At 45.2% G+C, this 21,716-nt stretch overlaps 2 protein-coding genes across 3 annotated transcripts; one reads left to right on the forward strand and one right to left on the reverse strand.

Moving 5' to 3' along the window:
* Positions 1–10,774: 10,774 nt before the first annotated feature.
* On the forward strand, positions 10,775–14,448 carry LOC109772047 (ABC transporter G family member STR). Its single transcript, XM_020330743.4, has 4 exons — positions 10,775–11,547; positions 11,660–11,839; positions 12,259–12,527; positions 12,668–14,448. Exons 1-4 carry the CDS (start codon positions 10,945–10,947, stop codon positions 14,256–14,258), a joined length of 2,643 nt encoding a protein of 880 aa, XP_020186332.1. The 5' UTR covers positions 10,775–10,944; the 3' UTR covers positions 14,259–14,448.
* A 618-nt stretch (positions 14,449–15,066) lies between these two features.
* On the reverse strand, positions 15,067–19,531 carry LOC109772046 (TPR repeat-containing thioredoxin TDX). Of its 2 annotated transcripts, none has more exons than XM_020330741.3 (9): positions 19,291–19,531; positions 17,448–17,554; positions 17,251–17,338; positions 17,015–17,095; positions 16,869–16,933; positions 16,641–16,781; positions 16,202–16,315; positions 15,964–15,994; positions 15,067–15,495 (listed from the first exon to the last, which is right to left on the reverse strand). In XM_020330741.3, the coding sequence occupies exons 2-9, from the start codon at positions 17,547–17,549 to the stop codon at positions 15,158–15,160; spliced, it is 960 nt and encodes a 319-aa protein (XP_020186330.1). In that variant the 5' UTR covers positions 17,550–17,554; positions 19,291–19,531; the 3' UTR covers positions 15,067–15,157. The 2 variants fall into 2 exon arrangements, with proteins under 2 accessions (XP_020186330.1, XP_020186331.1); XM_020330742.4 differs by having other exon boundaries at positions 17,448–17,551; positions 19,291–19,493.
* Positions 19,532–21,716: the final 2,185 nt, after the last annotated feature.

A 21,716-nucleotide genomic window follows, 5' to 3' on the forward strand; every position in this document is an offset into this window, starting at 1 on the left:
GGTTGATTTTTCTGAGTTCCAAAAGTTTGCGTTTGATACAGATTACTACAGACAGTTCTGTTTTTGACAGATTCTGTTTTCCGCGTGTTGTTTGCTTATTTTGATGAATCTATGGCTAGTAAAAGACTATGTGTTTCACTTATATCTTTTGAGCTATATAGTTTTTACTCTAGTGCTTCACTTATACCTTTTAGAGCACAGTGGTGGTTTTTATTTTATAGAAATTATTAATCTCTCGAGCTTCACTTATATTATTTTGAGAGTCTTAAACAGCATGGTAATTTGCTTTAATTGTGAAATTAATCCGAATGTGATAGGCATCCAAGATGAGCATAATAAAAACTTCCATATTGAGTTCATTGAATATCATGAGAAGTTTGATACTTGATAAGTGTTTTGGGATATAAAGGTGGTAATATTAGAGTGTGCTAGTTGAGTAATTGTGAAATTGATAAATACTTGTGTTAAGGTTGGCAAGTCCCGTAGCATGCACATATGGTAAAAGTTGTGTGACAATTTTGACATATAAGGTGTTCTTTTATTGCTTTCCTTATGAGTGGCGGTCGGGGACGAGCGATGGTCTTTTTCTACCAATCTATCCCTCTAGGGGCATGCGTAGTAGTACTTTGCTTCGAGGGCTAATAAACTTTTGCAATAAGTATATGAGTTCTTTATGACTAATGTGAGTCCATGGATCATACACACTCTCAACCTTCCACAATTTTCTAGCCTCTACGGTACCGTGCATTGCCCTTTCTCGCCTTGAGAGTTGGTGCAAACTTCGCCGGTGCATCCAAACCCCGTGATATGATACGCTCTATCACACATAAACCTCCTTATATCTTCCTCAAAACAGCCACCATACCTACCTATCATGGCATTTCCATAGCCATTCCGAGATATATTGCCATGCAACTTTCCACCGCTCCGTTTATTATGACACGCTCCATCATTGTCATATTGCTTTGCATGATCATGTAGTTGACATTGTATTTGTGGAAAAGCCACCATTCATAATTTTTTCATACATGTCACTCTTGATTCATTGCATATCCCGGTACACCGCCGGAGGCATTCACATAGTCATAATTTGTTCTAAGTATTGAGTTGTAAGTAAATAAAAGTGTGATGATCATCATTATTAGAGCATTGTCCCATGTGAGGAAAGGATGATGGAGACTATGATTCCCCCACAAGTCGGGATGAGATTCCGGACTAAATAAAAAAAGAAGGAGAAGAGGCCAAAGAAAAAAAAGATAAGGCCCAAAAAAATGAAAAAAATGAGAGAAAAAGAGAGAAGAGACAATGTTACTATCCTTTTCCACACTTGTGCTTCAAAGTAGCACCGTGATCTTCATGATAGAGAGTCTCCTATGTCGTCACTTTTATATACTAGTGGGAATTTTTCATTATAGAACTTGGCTTGTATATTTCAATGATGGGCTTCCTCAAAATGCCCTAGGTCTTCGTGAGCAAGCAAGTTGGATGCACACCCACTTAGTTTCTTTTGTTGAGATTTCATATATTTATAGCTCTAGTGCATCCGTTGCATGGCAATCCCTACTCCTCTCATTGACATCAATTGATGGGCATCTCCATAGCCTATTGATTAGTCGCGTCAATGTGAGACTTTCTACCTTTTTGTCTTCTCACATAACCCCCGTCATTATACTTTATTCCACCCATAGTGCTATATCCATGGCTTGTGCTCATGTAATGCGTAAGGGTTGAAAAGGCTGAAGCGCGTTAAAAGTATGAACCAATTGCTCGGCTTGTCATCGGGGTTATGCATGATGAGAACGTTTTGTGTGACGAAATTGAAACATGGCCTAACTATATGATTTTGTAGGGATAAGCTTTCTTTGGCTATGTTATTTTGATAAGACATAATTGCTAGATTAGCATGTTTGAAGTATTATTGTTTTTATGTCAACATTAAACTTTTATCTTGAATCTTTCGAATCTAAATATTCATGCCACAATAAAAAAATTACTTTGAAAATTATGCTAAGAAGCATTCCACATCAAAAATTCTGTTTTTATCATTTACCTACTAAGCAGGAATTAAGCTTGGGGATGCTTGATACGTCTCCAACGTATCTATAATTTTTTATTGTTCCATGCTATTATATATTCTGTTTTGGATGTTTAATGGGCTTATTTATACACTTTAATATTATTTTTGGAGTAACCTATTAACCGGAGGCCCAGCCCAAATTGCTTTTTTTGCCTATTTCAGTGTTTCGAAGGAAAGGAATATCAAACAGAGTCCAAACGGAATGAAACCTTCGGAAACGTGATTTTCTGAACAAACGTGATCCAGAGGACTTGGAGTGGACGTCAAGCAACCAACGAGGAAGCCACGAGGCAGGGGGCGCGCCTACCCCCCTGGGCTCGCCCTCCACCCTCGTGGGCCCCTCGTGGCTCCACTGACCTACTTCTTCCTCCTATATATACCTACGTACCCCCAAACCATCGGGGAGCACCACGAAAACCTAATTCCACCGCCGCAACCTTCTGTACCCGTGAGATCCCATCTTGAGGCCTTTTCCGGCGCTCCGCCGAAGGGGGCATTGATCACGGAGGGCTTCTACATCAACACCATAGCCTCTTCGATGATGTGTGAGTAGTTTACCTCAGACCTTCGGGTCCATAGTTATTAGCTAGATGGCTTCTTCTCTCTCTTTGGATCTCAATACAAAGTTCTCCTCAATTCTCTTGGAGATCTATTCGATGTAATCTTCTTTTGCGGTGTGTTTGTCGAGATCCGATGAATTGTGGGTTTATGATCCAGATTATCTATGAACAATATTTGAATCTCCTCTGAATTCTTTTATGTATGATTGGTTATCTTTGCAAGTCTCTTCGAATTATCAGTTTGGTTTGGCCTACTAGATTGATCTTTCTTGCAATGGGAGAAGTGCTTAGCTTTGGGTTCAATCTTGCGGTGCTCGATCCCAGTGATAGTAGGGGAAACGACACGTATTGTATTGTTGCCATCGAGGATAAAAAGATGGGGTTTATATCATATTGCATGAGTTTATCCCTCTACATCATGTCATCTTGCTTAAAGCGTTACTCTGTTCTTATGAACTTAATACTCTAGATGCATGCTGGATAGCGGTCGACGTGTGGAGTAATAGTAGTAGATGCAGGCAGGAGTCGGTCTACTTGTCACGGACGTGATGCCTATATACATGATCATACCTAGATATTTTCATAACTATGCTCAATTCTATCAATTGCTTGACAGTAATTTGTTCACCCACCGTAATACTTATGCTATATTGAGAGAAGCCACTAGTGAAACCTATGGCCCCCGGGTCTATTTTCCATCATATTAATCTTCCGTCAACTAGCGATTTCTATCTTTGTTTATTTTGCAATCTTTACTTTTAATCTTTATCATAAAAATACCAAAAACATTATCTTATCATCTCTATCAGATCTCACTTTTGCAAGTGGCCATGAGGGATTGACAACCCATTTATCGCGTTAGTTGCAAGGTTCTTATTTGTTTGTGTAGGTACGAGGGACTTGAGCGTGGTCTCCTACTAGATTGATACCTTGGTTCTAAAAACTGAGGAAAGTATTTACGCTACTTTACTGCATCACCCTTTCCTCTTCAAGGGAAAAACCAACGCAGTGCTCAAGAGGTAGCAGACACCCACTCGCAATGTGGCCCCATCTCTTACAGTTGCGGCAATGGATTTTGTTAGTGCAGGCAGGCCGATCATGACCCACAGAAAGGCAGCGAATGCAAAAGGCCCACGACGGCCCATAGGGGGGCCCAAGATCAATCTGTGGGTGAGGGATATCTCTGCTACCAGTATTTCGAATATCATTTTGAACAGGCAAGATTCCCGTCCCATTAAGGCTCGCATTATTTGGAAATTGAAGTCTCCTAAAAATAGTGGAAACTGATACAGAGGATTCACCTCGATTGCCTTCATGAACACGATTAACATTGCAAGATTGGGGATCACGAACATGATTTAGATAAGATTGATCATAGTATGTGGGGGCTCTAACCACATCAGCATATGAGTTGGAATTGCGCGCATGAAAAACGACTGTCCAACCTTCTTTGAGCTTAGGATCATTGAGCGGACGCATTTTAGCACCAGATCGGCCCCAAAGAAGAAAACACAAGTTGAAATAAGGATTGGAAATATTACCTCCATTATAGATTGCAAAGCCCACATCCAATGAGGAGACCGAAAACTTGAAGAGATTATCTTGAATCTTAAGAACCCTGAAGAGAGAAGCACGTCCACCAAAGCATGAAAGCAGAATTGTACCTACCAATTCTTCTGTGAGCCTGATCTTTGATCTTCTGAATTCGGCCACAAGAAAGAATTCCCTGAGACCATATCCTCCAGAGAAGTTAATCGGGAGCTTGAGCTTGTTCCAAATACGGCCTTCAAAGGCATGACCTCTCTTGAAGCGCAGATCTGCAAGCGACATTGTGGGCGTTGGTACCGGAGTGGTGATCAACAAGACAAGGTATGGTCGCCAGGATCATGGTGAGATCCGACGAGGGGTGGCTTGGTGGGCGCCACGGCCGGAGTGACCAGCTGCGAGGGTTGCGGATCTATTCCCCTTTAAAAGTCGGATTGGTATATGGAAGAATAATTCTACAACTTCTAGTTCCAGGAGACCTCTACATCTCTATATTGGTCACCCCCTCCAAGGCCAAGACAAGGTCCTATGCACATGCATGGCACAGCGCACCTTTGCAGCCTCTCCCGCTTGCCGCCATAGCGAGAAAAGTAAATGGCACCGCTGCGACACGCGCAGAAGGGCAACTTGCAAGCCATAATTTTTATATGAGAGACATGAATAAAATATACAAGATGACACTTTATAATTTCATTCATGGTCGGTGCTTATGACAATGTGCAGTTTATAATTTTGGGCTAGACTAATGTATTTTCGAAGTAAAACACCACCTGTAGTTTTTAGTCTGTTCTTATAGGAAACTGCCTTAAGGTTGGATTCGACCTCTCCCCTTCCCCTAGGCTGGCCGAATATTGCATTTATCCCTCCTTATATGCCCCCTTAAAGCGTCGAATTGGGGTCTTCCTTGAGATGGTGGCGGCTCCCTGAAAATAGAATAAGGTTCTCCATGCCTAGCCCTCGTCCCGACGGTACTTATAGCGTCGTCGGAAGGTGTGTGGAGGTTTATCTTCGGCGAATTTCGCGGGATTCGGTCGGCGTTTGTCTATGGTGGATCCACGTGGTTCCAGTCTACGTTCGTGTATCTTCAAATTGGATTCTTTCGATTTACGCTTCTATTCATTGGCGGCGGTTGTTGTTTTAGTGCGCTGGTCCTAAAGGGTCTTAGCACGGCGACTTCCCGACTGTCTACTACAACAAGTTTTGCCCGGCTCTGGAGAAGGAGGGCCTATGACGACAGCGCCCCATCGGCTCGCTTCAGTGCTTGTAGTCGTCGCTAGGTGGTCTACGGATCTGGATGTAATTTTTATTATTTCTGGTGCTCGTTGTACTACCATGATTTTTTCTCTCGAATATGCACGAGTGTGCATATCATATATTAAAGAAGAAAGGCAGAGAATGCATGCCTCCACCATGTACTACCATGATTGAAAATGAATAGATCGGAAGATTTTGTAAAAAAAAAAAGGTCTTCCTGACAAGGCCAACACTAGAGCTAAAAAAGTAGTAAACTAGATAGTAGCTAAAACTAAATTAATGGGTCATTTCCGGGTTGGCCATGGCAATCCTGCATACGTAAATGCTAACGTAGCTGCTACTAGATACAATAGACATCTGCGAGTGGAAGGTTTCAAGATAACAGAAAAAGGACAGAGTCAGCAGGAGCATGGCTTTACAGTTCACACGTGTACATAAGGATATACCTAATATCTAGAGCACCATTTGGGAGACTTGACTACGGGCTTGCTAGAAGGCTTGGGGCATTGCATACAGTAGTCTCTCTGAGTTTCCAAGTTGCGAACGTATACACGTCCTCTGTTTCACACATGAATGCGAGATGAAACTGAAGCCAATACAGTCACCCGAGACCGGTGGCTTGCTCGTTGACATCGATGTATACGTGCGTGTATCTGTGCATGCACATTTGTTCTGACAATTCATGGGAGAAAATACTGTTCTCTTCAGTGGAGCCGGTGCACGCCTGCCCCAAAAGGCCAACGCCAGGGCTAAAAAAGAAGCAGTGAACTCGGCTAATCCATGACACCTCTGAATATTTCGCCCGACAAATCGATCTCCGGTACGATCATCACACCTAGATTCGCGGCGGCCACCAGCGAGAGAAAGGAGAAGAAGGCCCACGTAAGTGGGAGAATAAACAGCACCCTCTCACCAAAATCAGGGATATGCGTGTGCGCCCCCCCATGGCCTTTACGATCCACGGCCAGAAAGATGGGGGACTGCCCTACCAAACCACTTTCAGAGCAACGGATGGTGAATTTGTTGTGGAGCAAAGGCAGAAGGATTGTCAGACGCCAGGCCGCCCTTTGCTGCTTTGCATGCAGAGCTGCGATCATGGACTGGCCACCACTGTCCACTGGTTGCGGTTAGTGCAGGTCCTGAGTGTGCTGATGATTGCGATTTAGTTTTGGGCACCATCCGGCAGATGTATTACGTTGTGGTGACATGACCTTCTGCCGGCGGCGTGGCCGTGTCGATCGGGTACGGGCTGGCCATGCGTTCGTTGGAGTTCGACGGGCCTCTGATGGGTTTTGGAATTTGGGGAGGGATATGTCAGGCTTACAATGATGTCAGGGCATCCTCAAAGGCTCAAAGCTCATCCGTAAATGTCTGCTTTTATGTCCGGACGTGATCCACGGACATGACGCAAGAGGGAGTCATCGAATGCTATTCACAAAGTAAACCGGTTGGGAGGAGAGAACGTGTATGAAGACCATACATGTGATGAAATATTGTGATGTGGTGTCCGGTTGGAGGGGGAGAGAGAGGAGAGGGGAGGCATGCATATGAAGAGAGAGAAAAGAGAGGAGAACCACACGGAGTCTTTGTGTTGGTTATGTGCATGTCCGTACTCCAGCAAAGCTCCCCACATTTGTCTCTAGGATAACGGAATTATATGTCCGGACTGTTAAACGGACATATATAGGTCCCCGTTGGATGACAAAAGTGATGTGGACACTATGATCCAGACATATAGTGGAGGTTTGAGAGACCGCTTTGGATATGCCCTTATGTTGTTACGAGCCAACATTGTGCATGGCTCAAAGCGTCTACATCCGGGCTCCTCAAAACCCGTGTACGTTCGGACGGATGGCTCACTCAGTGATCGGTCACAAAATCACGACTCAACCAGGCTTCTTAAACCGGCAACCCCATATGCATCCGGGCTGAGCAGGCTCAAACGCGTCTGCCACGATGGACTGACGGATGGAACCCACACGGACACACGTGTTTATATCGAAATCCGCCCGGTTTGCACGAATTTCGTCCGATCAGTTTCAATTGTTGTTGAAATGTATGCTGGCAGCGTGGCATGGCGGCATCCGGCATCAGTGTCGGCGGACTGTCCCCCAGTCCGTGGACGGATGCCGGAGGAAATTTGCGGGTCGACGTTGGAGATGCCCCTATCAACGTGTTTTTCTTAGGTACTACTTGTGCTATCCCCATTTTCTATTTTATTGTTTCAGCATGTGTTTGCGCTAGGGTACATGCATGTTTGTAAATGTTTGTTTCCAAAACATGTACAATGATATTATTTTAGAAATGTCATAAAAGAAGTTGAGCTGAAGTAGATAAAAATTCAAAGTAAAGTTGGTCTTCTCTTAATTAAAGATTAAAAGATGATCTCTTAGGAACCATGTCTCACCACATATTTAGCTATATCCAGATATTAAAACTAGAACCCAAATATCCAGCGAACATTAGATATTTAGGCATGATAAATCAAACGTTTTTTAATGAAATATTATGTTTGACGAGGGTGGCAAGTTTAGTTAGCGAGCATGGAAAATCTGCCTTAGTTCATTTTTTTGCTAGAAAATTGCCGTGCTCGTCAACTGAATTTGTCATTCTCGCGCCAACATAAATTGCCATAAAAAATGTTCAATTTGCCATCCCTAAAATCTGACATAGAATTTTTAGCATTTCCATAGAAATAAGATTAACAAATAATTCAGTGTACTCCATTTTTATTACCATCTCTAAACTACATGGTGGGCTTAAAGGTACAGATACTTGCACTAAATCAATTGGCGCTATGGATTTGCAGCTGCGCGGGTGCTCCTGCGCTGTGCTCGCGCTCGCACGCGGTGCCTAGCGGGCCAGCAGCAACATGCTGAAAAGGAAATGCGAAGAAAACATTATGTGAGAAGGAGGGATCAAACTTAGCACCTTTTAATATTGTACTATTTAACCCTTTTAATACTACACATAAAATATATTATATACCCAGTATAAATTATTTTAAAAAAGAAAACATAAACTCGCAAAAGAATTCATAAAATTATTTAAAAACATGAATTTAAAAAGTTCATTGATTTGAAAAATGTTCACTGATTTTGAAAAAATGTTGATCAGTATAGAAAAGAGTTCATAAAATTGGAAAGAAAATCGCAAAAATGTGAAAAAAGTTCATCTATTTTGAAAAAAAAAATTGAAAAGGAGTTCATTGAATTTGAAGAAAAAGTTCATCGATTTGAAAAAGTCCAACAAATTGGATTAAAAAAAGTTCATTGAATTTCGAAAAAGTTCATCAATTTTGGAAAAAGTTCATCGATTTGAAGAAAACTTCATCAGTTTGGAAAAAAAAAGTTCATGCATTTAGCAAAAAAGATGAAAGGAAAAGAAAAAGGAAAAAGAAAAAAAGAAAGAAGAAAAGAAAGAAAAGAATGAAATTAATCATGTGAGGTTGGTTGGTGGGATGGTTAGTGCATCGTACTTCAAAACAGAAGGTGGCCCGTTTGCAAAATGGCCTAAGACAGGCGCCTGAAGTGCCAAATACGAAGCGCCCGATGACGGCCCCGACAGTATTCTTTTAGTAATAAAAATAGAGCCCCAGTAGTAACAGTAGCAACCAAGCGTCAAGCCTGGTGAGCTATCTCAAACAAACAGTGACAATAGCACGTCTCACCTCAAGGATGCCCTAAATGGGCGCACATGATCACGCAGGTACACATGCAAAAGTAAATTTTTTTATTTTCATTTAAATTTTTTAAAAAAATTATATATATATATATATATATATTACAAAAAATTAATTTACTTACTTCTTTGAAAAGACATCACGAATTTGAAAAATGTTAACACAGTGTAAAACAAATTGGTGTAATTTATAAAACCTGTTGATAGCATTCCAAAAAAATCATGACATTAAGAAGTGTGCGTGCGTTCCAAAATAATGTATGCGACATTTTAGAAAAATGATATACAATGTAAAACAAATGTTGATGTAATTAAAAAATGTTTTGTACTATTAAAAAATTATGTTACACTTTAAAAATATTTTTCTGAAGTTTTTAAAAAGTATTTATACAATATAAAACATGTTCATGTATTTAAAACTATGTTTGTGAAAAATTTAAAAAGTGTTTGTAGAATGTAAAAAATGTTCAAATAGCTTATAAAGTGTTTTGTATCATTCAAAAAAAGGTTTCGATGTGTGTTTGAAAAATGTTTATCATGTATTCAAAAAAATGCTAAATACATGTATTTAAAAAAATCATGCATTTAAATTTTTTAAACCTGTATAAAAATATTTTACATGTATAACAAAAAATTACAATCTGTACGAAAAACAGACATCAAAACATATATTGGAAAAAATGTTAATTATTTATTTAGGAAATGTTAAACGTGTATAGAACATGTTTCTAATGTATACGAAAAATGTGAAATTTGTATGAAAAATTTAGACATGTGTTAAGAAATGAAAAAAAACAAAGAAAATGGGTGAAACAGACAAAAAATAAAGAAAAACGAAGGAAAATAGTAAAAGAGGGAAATAAAATGAAAGCATTAGAAATAGAAATCTAAAGAGAACTGATGCAAACAGTGATTGATAAAAAAACCATTGGAAAAAAACTCGCGTCTGCCGCTACAGTACTAGACCGACCCGGTATCAGCGCGCTAGAGGCGAGCCGGAGCTCTGCCTCGCAGTAGGCGATAAACAGCTCTTGTCATGCATAGCGGGCCGCACACAGCCCGCTCCAACACCCAACGGACGAAGCGGCGCGTCCCTCGCTGCGACCTGCGAGAGGAGAGGAGAAATGCTGGACAAGACAGCAGCAAGAGACCGGGCGCCGATCGCCGGCTGATTCCCGCAGATGAAGGTTGTGTCTCCTGCGACCGCGAGGAATTAAGCTGGGAATGTGTTTCCTTAGTCCGTACGCTCCTCAAGGCTCGGCTGCCTTCCAACGAATGCCAGCAGCAAAGACTCGGCGGCAGATCAGAGCCACACTGCTCGCGAGGAGTTAGGCGACGAACTAGCCCTAGCCTAGTTCAGTTCCCTTCCCGTCGTTAATTAACTGTGTGTAACCAAGACCCGGTAAACAGTTGCTCTGCATTCTCCGTTGCCCCAGCACCCAGCTTCAGCAGCATGCAGCAGAGGCCCTGAATCAGTCATCGTCGTTCTGCGCCAGTCCAAGCCGCAGCAAGCGACCATTAGTGGAACTTGCAAACCCAAGAGAAGCACAGGCCAAGGCACAAGGCAGGCGCGGCGTGGCCACCAGTCCACCACTGCCTCAATATCAACGTCGCGGCAACGCGCCAAGGGCGTCACCTGCGAAACCAAGGCGCCACCAGCGGGAACACCGCCTCCAAAGCTTCTGGACGCAGGACAAAACACCTCGCGTTTGGCGGCCTGGGATGCGTCCACCGGCGCATCGCGTACTCAGAAACTTTCTTGTTTGCGGCATCATATAAGCAATCAGGCGGGGCGAAGGGGGAAGCCGCAAGCCCACCGCAGCAAAGATGCAGCAGCCGCAGCAGCACAGGACGGCCATGCGGAGGGACGGCGAGAGGGACCACCGGAGGGCGGCGGCCGAGAGGCCAGCCGCCCACCGGACGGAGAGGGCGGCGGCGGACGAGACGGCCCATCGGAGGGCGGCCGAGGCGCCCCCCCGCCGGACGGAGAGGGCGGCCGAGGTGCTGCCCGCCGCCCACAGGACCGAGAGGGCGGGCGAGACGGCGGCCACCGCCCGGAGAGCGGCGGAGATGCCCGCCCGCCGGACGGAGAGGAAGAAGAGCCTGGAGAGCCTCCTGGACGCCGCGGACGTGCGGGGGAAGCGCGGCGGCCCCGTGCCGGCCGTCGGCGAGAAGATCACCACCTTCCCCGGCCAGGGCCTCGAGTTCAAGAACCTGTCCTACAGCGTCATCAAGAAGCAGAAGAAGGACGGGGTCAAGATCAAGAAGGAGGTGTACCTGCTCAACGACATTTCCGGGCAGGCCCTCCGCGGCCAGGTCACCGCCATCCTCGGCCCCAGCGGCGCCGGCAAGTCCACTTTCCTCGACGCCATTGCCGGACGGATCGCCAAGGGGAGCCTCGAAGGGTCTGTCAGCATCGACGGACGACCTGTAAGATTTTTAACACTCGACTCGATGGTTACGTTGCATTTTCATTACAAGAAGAAACAAAAACAAGAACAAACGGTGCAGTTTCTTATGCTGTAAACTGAAACTTGTTCAGGTCACCACGAGCTACATGAAGCAGATTTCCTCTTACGTGATGCAAGACGATCAGCTGTTTCCCATGCTTACGGTGCTGGAGACGCTCACATTTGCAGCTGAGGTCAGGCTCCCGCCATCCCTCTCAAGGGCTGAGAAGCTCAAGAGGGTGTGGGAACTCATTGAGCAGCTTGGTCTGCAGGTAACCCCTTGATTCTCCCTACTCAAGCATTCCTAAATGAGTCAACCAATAATAATAGTTCAATTTATGCACTGCTTTGCCACATTCTGAACCTTAATTGATCACATAAGCATCACTGGTGAGAATACTAGTTCAGAACTGTAAAAACCTCATGTTTCCCGATTTACTAATTCGGTATTTTCCATTACGGTAGATTGTGATCCAATGCCCTCTCACTTGACGCAACTATGCGACGCAACTAAACTAATAGTAGCGACGAATCACAACCGAACTTCAGAAGCTTTAGCTTCCAAAGCAAAAGCTGAAGCAAGATAGCAAAATAATAATCGAATAATATCTGGTCCACCGGAACTACATGAAAAATAGCGCCTGAGAAGATTGCTCAGATTTTTGACAAGCATACCCTTGCCAAATGACAGACAACAGCTCACACATACATTGGGGACGAAGGGGTGCGAGGGGTCTCTGGCGGGGAACGCCGCAGAGTGTCGATAGGCACAGACATCATCCATAAGCCATCTCTGCTGTTTCTCGACGAACCAACCTCCGGCCTCGACTCCACTAGTGCACACAGTGTGGTGGAGAAAGTGAAGGATATCGCAAGAGGAGGAAGCATTGTGCTCATGACTATCCATCAACCATCTTTCAGGATACAGATGCTTCTTGACAGAATTGTCATCCTTGCAAGGTAGTATTCCATTTTATTCAATCTGGTGTTCTCAGGCCTGTTAATAACTTTCTATTGTGGCTATTTTAGTGGTTAATTACATTCCGGTTGTATTGCACTATGCTATATACTCTTCTAACTAGTTCCAATAACTTATCCAGAGGGCGACTGATCTATCTAGGCAACCCAACCACACTTCCCACATACCTTGCTGGATTCGGCCGGCCAGTACCTGAGGGTGAGAACAGCATGGAATATCTACTGGATGTCATCAAGGAGTACGATGAATCAACACTGGGACTTGAGCCTCTGGTTGCATACCAGAGGGATGGCAGCAAACCCACTGAAGCTGCGAAGACTCCGGTGCCGAGAACACCAAGGACACCATACCAGAAGTCAGTCCAGTTCAGGCAAATGCAACTCAAAAGCAACCAGTTTTCACTTGCAAGCGCAACGCCTCATGCAAACCCCTTCTCAAACTTTGAGTCCTACAATATTGATGACGAGGAGGGTGATTTCGACAATTCTCTTGAGAGAAAAATACAGACACCCATGCACACTGCAAACTCGGGCTACCATCCAAGATTAGCTTCACAGTTCTACAAAGATTTCTCAGTCTGGGTTTACAATGGTGTCGCAGGGACACCGCAGCGCAGGCCTACTTGGACTCCAGCTCGAACACCAGCAAGGACCCCAATGTCAAGCTACCAGCGAAGCCGTGTGAATACGCCGCACAGGTCAATTCCTCCATCTCCCCAAGAACCAGTGTTCAAGCCAGAAGAGCCAGACTATGAGGAGCAGGGGCTTGATATTGAGCCACTAGATGCACCAGAGGACGGGCCAAAGTTCGCCAATCCTTGGCTCAGGGAGGTGGCTGTACTTTCATGGCGTACCGCACTGAATGTCGTGCGCACACCGGAGTTGTTCCTCTCTCGTGAGATTGTGCTCACGGTCATGGCACTCATCCTCTCGACGCTGTTCCATCGCCTCAGCGGTTCTGATTTCCTGACCATCAACCGCATCCTCAACTTCTACATCTTTGCAGTCTGCCTCGTCTTCTTCTCCTCGAATGATGCAGTCCCGACATTCATCCAGGAGCGCTTCATCTTCATCCGCGAGAGGTCACACAATGCATACCGTGCTTCGACATACGTGATCTCCTCCCTCATTGTCTACCTTCCCTTCTTCGCCATCCAGGGCTTCACCTTTGCGGTGATCACGAAGTTCATGCTCCATCTGAATAGCAGCTTGCTCTACTTCTGGATCGTCCTCTTTGCATCGCTCATCACAACAAATGCCTATGTGATGCTGGTGAGTGCGCTTGTTCCGAGCTACATCACTGGCTATGCCGTCGTGATTGCAACGACAGCGCTCTTCTTCCTCACCTGCGGATTCTTTCTGAAGCGGAACAAGATCCCTATTTACTGGAGATGGCTTCACTACATCTCCGCAATCAAGTACCCGTTTGAGGCCTTGCTCGTCAACGAGTTCAAAGGCAGCCATTGCTACACTGGCACATTCAATCAGCTGTCCCCAGGACCTCTGGGAGAAATCAAGGAAAGTGGCCTTCATGATCAACTGAACCCAAACATCACAACATGCCCCTTGATAGGCCAGGATGTGCTCACCTCCATGGATATCACAATGGACAGCATCTGGGTTGATGTTGCAATCCTCCTTGCCTGGGGTGTGCTCTATCGGCTCTTCTTCTATGTGGTCCTGAGATTCTACTCCAAGAATGAGAGGAAGTAAATAGCTTTCCAGCAAAGGCATACCAAATATGTATCCCATATCTCTTTGTGTGCATTTGTTGTCTTTCTCATTCTCTTTTGACAGAATGCATTTGTTATCTCCTTTCAGCACATTGCTACCAGCTTTAATCTATGTAATGGAAAGTTTGCCTTCAAAAGCATCAAGTGAAATCCAACATCATTCTTTCTTATTTTGACTAATTCAGGTAGATGTGCCCCAGAGGCTGCACCGTGCAGTATTTCATTGTAGGTCACCATGCAGTCATTCAGGACGTCATACTGTGCTCTTACATATAGAACCATAGAATATGTAATTGCACACATTTTACCATGAATAACTTACAAAACAAAGGTGCGGAATATTGTTATCAAATGTTGTATTTATTTCTCCGTTATGTTTACAAAAGCTACTGCATCAATTATCAATGGACACGGACAAGCAAACTATGATGGCATCAACAGCAAATCAGATTCACACAAGTAGTCTACAATATGAGAAATACTTTTCAGAGATCAAATGAGGAATGTTGAAGTAATTAGGTTTTGAATTAAAAACACATAACAACATAAGTAGAACAAGGTACAGACTCACACTAGTAACAAGAAATATATTTCATTTTAGACACAAAAGCTAAAAGAATCTGCAAGAGCAACTTTAGTTTTGTAGGTAAACTTTCAACATGTAGATTCCTAGAGTAACTTTCCATGGAACATCAAAATACATACTCTCTCGGGTGTATGTGCATGCACCACGACCACTACTAAAGCACATAAATTAATACTATATGAAAATACAGAGACAACCAGAATTTCCACACATGTAGGTCAATTTTTATTCATAACCGCTCATTTATTGAGAGTTGAGTCCATATGAGTACAACATAGGAGTAACATGATAGCTCACTGTTTACGAGAGCCATGCTCCGCAATTTTTCTCTCAAGGCCGGTCTTGTCAGCCCCGACAACCTTATCAATCTCTTTGCCGTTTATCACACAGGAGAATGTTGGAACACTCGAGACATTCCAGCGACGGGCAATATTGCTTTGTTGATCAATGTCCAGCTTAAGGAATATGACATTCCGGTGCTGTTCAGATAAGCTTTTGTAAACAGGGCCCATAAAACGACATGGTCCACACCATGTTGCAGTAAAATACAGAATCACAAGCTTTGACAGTTTTGACGCGGCTGTAAATATTTCTTCCAGTTGATTAGATGAGTGGATAGTGATCACATCACCTGATAAAACATCACAAAATAATGTGCGAGTCAGACACATTAAATCCAGCTTCAGTAGCAGTATTAATCACTTCACTTTGCAGAGAAAATGTTATAAGAACACAGAACATTATGGTTTTCAAAAGCAAGCAAAAAATATGGGTAATGTTATTCAGCGGATGTTCGCCGGGGATGCATAGCAAAACAAACGTTTTTCACGGCAATTTCTGTGTTGGGAGCATGGCAGTTCTTTCAAGCGAACACGGCAATTTCGCAGCAAAATCCTCTGTTTGCCAGAAGTTGCCATGTGTTTGTGAACAAATTGCCATGTGCTTCCCAAGAATTTGCCACAGAAAACATTCACAATTGCCATGCCCCACAGCGAACGTTTGCTGTCCATTGGGGTCCAAAAATATTGTGTATACTTCCGACGTTTGCATATAATTCTGTATGGAGATAATCTAACAAATAATTATATGCGAAACTTACCAGGCTTTAGAACAGCAGAAGCAGCAGAAACCTGTGTAACACAATGTATATGAAAACATTAGCTTACAGAAGTTGCTTGAGGTATCAAGACAGTCACAACAAAACCAAACATGGTTTGAGTATTTATAAAGACCTTCCTACTAATTCAACGAGTTTCAGTCTTAATGATAGCACTTGGAAACACAAAGGATTTGTAGAGAACTTCCTACTTTTATCAACCATTTGGAAAGATGATTACCTCCTCAGCATGCCTACGCTGTCTTTCCAAGTCAGCTTTTTTCATGTCCCTCTCTTTACGCAGGCGTTCATACCTTTTCTTGTGCTCCTCAATTTTGTGTACATTGGGTTCAACCTGTACATGGAATGCATGTTTGAGACATATCCTTACTTCAAGCAGCCAGGACCAGTGTCCTCCCTACTCTCCATTTTTCCATGGTAGGCTATGTTAACAAGAGTGCGGCGATTTGGAGCTCAGGCAACGAACTGAAACGCAAGGCTTTTGCGTTTTCTTCAGATAAAAAAAGGCTCTGCTGATCCCGGAAATTTAGAAAAGGTAAAGTTTGCTATCTTCAACAAATTTTAACACCTCAAAATTTATTTTCGAATTTCTCGAGAATCCAGGATCACTAAGCCCGGGGTCCAAAAGGCATTTTGGATGTTAGTGGTTACTATATTACCTTCTTAAGCTCTGAGCTGATCTCTTCATCAAAATCCAATTTTGCTGCCAAGTGAAGGTCATGAGCAGCATCTTCCCACTTCCCAAGCATAGCTTTCGCCATCCCTCGTGATTTATATCCTTTAGCAGAATCTGGATTTATCTGAGCAAGTACACATTACACAGGAACTTTGATTGTGAGCATATCTATGGACAGCAATGGGATTTATTATCCATGAGGCATCCAAACCTGCAATGCTGCCTCCGCATCAAGAATTGCTGCATTTGGTTTCTTCATCTTCACAAAAACACCAGCTGCATAAAGTGCATCAAAGATAAGAGCGCCATATAAAGTTAAGATCAAATTGAAGGATTACATATAGTAACTCTTGATACCCCTGGCTGCATAGAGGATAGCTGAAGTGGGGTTCAGCAAGATGGCCTCCGTCAGGTGCTCGACTGCTTCGTCCAGTTTACCTAATACACAAATCCACATTTATTCAAATATTCAAATAGGAGGAGCACTTTCAGTACAAAGTTTCACCGAACTACAAAAGCTCGCCTCCATTCTCCTATATTGCAGGTATTAAAAGACTAATTGGCTCACATCCCTATGAATAATTAAACCTTACCTTCTGAAAGCGCATCAACGCCCTTCTTTTTGTAGAGCTGTGCCTTGTCGCGCATTTCTTCAGAGACTTCAACCGATGGATCTCCCATCTGTAACAGATAAGGGCAAAGCAACAACATCAATTTTCCACACCATCAGCACAGAACATATGATTGATGGCTCTATCAAAATCAAACTACTTTTCACCCAAATCCTGACCTTCTGCAGAGGATCATTGTCCGGCTCAACAACTTCCCCTTCCAATTCGATGTCCGACTCCATGATTTCATCCTCAAAGCTGTTCTCTCCCGCCTTTGCCATGCCTTCTGCAAAAACCAGAATTCACTAAAATTCAACTAATCTGTAGAAAAATGTTTGAATAACTCGCACAAAACCAACTAATAGGACTAACTGCATCCAACATTAAGAACCAATAAAGATAATATTGCACATCAATGACGCCCAAATCATCAATGTCAGCGGTACACAATGAAGATACCAAGAAAGATTACCGGAACCCTCACTGCAAGGCTGCGAACAGGACTAAGAAGCATGTCAGGCACAACAGAACCAATAAAATTCATCGGAAAAGAAGGAACAAGAGGGAGAGTGGGACAGGGGGACTAAAGGCTTTGTCGAAGTCCAAAACAAAATGGTTTCTTCGATGTTTCCTCTCACTTTGGTGGCAACAGGATAAGTGAAGAATCCGGAGACTAGGTTTGGAGCGGCAACGAGCAATAAGAAACTGCAGCTGAACCACCACCGCATCGTCCAGACCATCTTCCACCTCTTACCAGTTGATTGCAGGAGCTTTTCCCCTGAAAGAAAGGTGATGGTTCGAATCCTGGGTGATAGGGATCTATGGATTGGTGATGGTGATGAACTCAGGATTAAGAGGGAGATCCCATGGAGATGTAGATTAAATGTATCTTTTGTGCTCATTAATTTTTATCTGCCAGATCAGCCATGGGTACTTATGTAGGGAAGTCTTAATTAGAGAATTACCATTTATTATGGTATATATAAATAGCTAGTTTCATTTCCATATTATATTTTGTGAAATACTTCCATCATAAATCATGTTGAAATCGATTCTCGCCATAAACGTGTAGATGATGTGCAAAATTAGCATGATCGCCCAAATACCATAGGCTGCAATATTTTCCACGCATGAGGGGGATGCCATGGACAACGTGGCAGATTGTTATGCTCTATGATCATCCATCTGCATAATTATCTGATTTGTGAGCTCATGTTATGAATTGTATTACTAGTGACTCTTTGCTGTCCCCAGCGAATGCAACAGTTTATCAAGAATCATCCTAGAGTTCAATTTGAGCTGCGAGCATTTTCCCATAGGTTTGCGTATTTGTACATGATTAATGCTTTGAGCACCGATGACAGAATTACCAACCGCAGACTTTGTAGCTTCAGTGTAAGTGATACTTCCTCCGTTCCTACATATAAGGCTTTTTAGAGATTCTAATATGGACTACATACGGAGCAAAATGAGTGAATCTACACTCTAAAGTACGTCTATATACATCCGTATGTAGTTTATATTGAAATCTCTTAAAAAGACTTGTATTTAGGAACGGAGGGAGTAGTTTATAGTTGCGTTTATATGAACTGCGATTGCTTCTCCAGCAAGAGGAGTTTGCAACTGAATTGGGCGCAGAAACTTGGCAGGGTTTTAGGAAGGCCAGCGCGCAACTCAGTCAACCATGGGAGAATCAATCAATCAATCAACTAAACTAAAAGGGCCGTGCCGAATCCACAACCAGGAGAACCTAGTACCCAGATTTTTGCAATCTACTAGTAGATGCTACAGCCACAGGCGGAATGAACTACTTCATCGGCCCGCGATAAAAGCTAGAGAATTTTACCAGCGCGCGTTCGCAACAAAATTCAGATACGACGCACATGTTATGAAGCTGAATCAGCAACGGGAGTACCCAAATCTGAGCATGGCGCAATCCACGGAGTAGGTCGGAGCACTCCGTGGACGGGGAAATTCTAGGGTACGCAGCAGCGCAGATCGAGGAGGAGGCAAGGCGCTCACCTTGTCTTGACGCGGACCCGGTGCCGCTGCACGGAGCAGGTCCTCTCTTGTCGAGAGGGCCGGTGTTGCTCGTTGGAGCCCTGACGGCCGCCGTGCCCTAGCTTGGCCTTGGTAGAACGGCCGAGGTAGACTCGCCCTAGCCGCACGAAGCGCCGCCGGCCGTTCTTAGTCGGAGCTGTTGGGTCTGTCTCGCGGTCACGGCCGTTCGGTGCAACAACCGTGCAAGTGCTTTACTCGCCAGCACCAGTTGTGGGCCTTTTTTTTTTTTTAGGTAAATTTGTGGGCCTTTGGTAGCCGCAAGTGTGCAAGTCGTCCCGTTTAGACCGAACCCATGCATCCATTGTAGGCCCAAACATATGAAGCCCGTGTCTCTTTTTTTCTTGTCGAATATTGATGGTGGGATTTCTTTCTTTTCCAAGGCCAAGAACAATATATATGCACATCACAAGGCATGCAGTCACATAGGGCGTGTTTGGTTGCCCGCATGCAGCCCGACCAGGCCCGCGCAGGATGTGCGCGGTCTGTTTGGTTGCCTGGGCTGCATGCTTTTTGTGGCCCGCACGGACCTTAAAGCAGGCCGCAACCTGGCCCGGCGGAAACTTCGGCAGTTTCTCGCGAGCCTGGCTCGGCGCGGCCACGCGTGTGAGGGAGTTGCGCCTCGGGCAGCACGGGAGACAGAGGGGACGTCTCATAACTCCCCCCCCCACTCTCCTGTCACCACACAGTCGCACTGTTCCCACCGCTCCCTCTCTCCCTCACCGCCCCTCCCTCTCCTCTCCTCCGATGGCTCCGCCTTGTTGGAAATATGCCCTCGAGGCAACAATAAAATGGTTATTATTATATTTCCTTGTTCATGATAATTGTCTATTGTTCATGCTATAATTGTATTAACCGGAAACCGTAATACATGTGTGAATACATGATCACAACATGTCCCTAGTGAGCCTCTAGTTGACTAGCTCGTTGATCAATAGATGGTTATGGTTTCCTGACCATGTACATTGGATGTCGTTGATAACGGGATCACATCATTAGGAGAATGATGTGATGGACAAGACCCAATTCTAAGCATAGCATAAGAGCATCTCCACTAGTCCCCCCAAGAGGCCCTTTTCTCTCACTTTTTCACCGCCGGCGGTGAAAAAAATCTCCACTCACGCCCCCAGGATCACTTTTTCCGACGGTTTCGTGCAATTTTAGCGCCGGCAGTCCCACCCGAAACCCAGCCCCCCGGGAGGCATCTGGGAGCGCCGGCGACTTATTTATGCTTGCAAAGGCCCACATGCAGCCTCTCTCCTCTCACTTTTCACTAACACGCACGAGCTCTCTCTCTCTCCTCGGCTTTTCTTCGGCGAGCGGGCGCGTCCGGGCGAGGAGGACGGCGGCCGCGGGCGTGGCCTGCAAGGAGGAGAGGAAGGGGTTCCAGCCCCATCTGATGGGCCTGGGCGGCCAGCAGTCCTCCTCGCCCCCGGCAGTGGCCAACGGTCCTCCTCGCCCCCATCCAAATCCCCCGCCGCCCCCCTCGTGGAGGAGGAGGAGGCTGGCGGCCATGGAGGAGGAGAGGAAGGGGTTCCAGCCTGCGAGGAGGAGAGGGCCTGGGCGGCGGGGGCAGGTTGAGGGGCGCGGCGGGGGCGATGGGCCTGCAGAAGCAGAATTCGTGGTCGCCCGACATCGAGCTGGACGAGGCGTGGGAGCGGCGGCGGCGCGGGATACTGGGCAGGAGCCGCCGCTCGCCGCTGCAGCACGCGCAGAGCGTCACCAACGACCAGCTCGACGAGCTACGCGGCTCCTTCGATCTGGGCTTCCGCTTCAACCCGCCCTCGCAGCGCTGCGCCGCCTGCGACGCCGGTAGGAGCCGCCTCGTCGAGACGCTCCCGGCGCTCGACCTTCTCTACGCCATCGCCGCCAACACCAACGCCGGCGCAGCCAGCCAGTGCTCCTGCGGCACCTCCTCGGAGGCCTCCGAGCTGTCGCCGATCGGGAGCCCCCTCTCCATACTCTCCCCTTCCGTGCAGATGACCCGCCGGAGACGGTGAAGATGAGCCTGAAGCAGTGGGCGCAGGTGGTGGCGCTGTCCATGCATAGGGGGCGCAACGAGTGGAAAAATTCCTGCCCCCAGGCCAAAGTTCTCGCCGGCAGCCCCCCAGGAGGTGAGAAAAATGCCTCCTGGGGGGCTCAACGGCTGGAGATGCTCTAAGATTGTGTAGTTCGTTTGCTAGAGCTTTTCTAATGTCAAGTATCATTTCCTTAGACCATGAGATTGTGCAACTCCTAGATGCCGTAGGAATGCTTTGGGTGTATCAAACGTCACAATGTAATTGGGTGACTATAAAGGTGCACTACAGGTATCTCCGAAAGTGTCTGTTGGGTTGGTACGAATCGAGACTGGGATTTGTCACTCTGTATGACGGAGAGCTATATCTGGG

This window comes from Aegilops tauschii, chromosome 5 (assembly GCF_002575655.3).
Source record: "Aegilops tauschii subsp. strangulata cultivar AL8/78 chromosome 5, Aet v6.0, whole genome shotgun sequence".
Lineage (NCBI taxonomy): Eukaryota > Viridiplantae > Streptophyta > Magnoliopsida > Poales > Poaceae > Aegilops > Aegilops tauschii.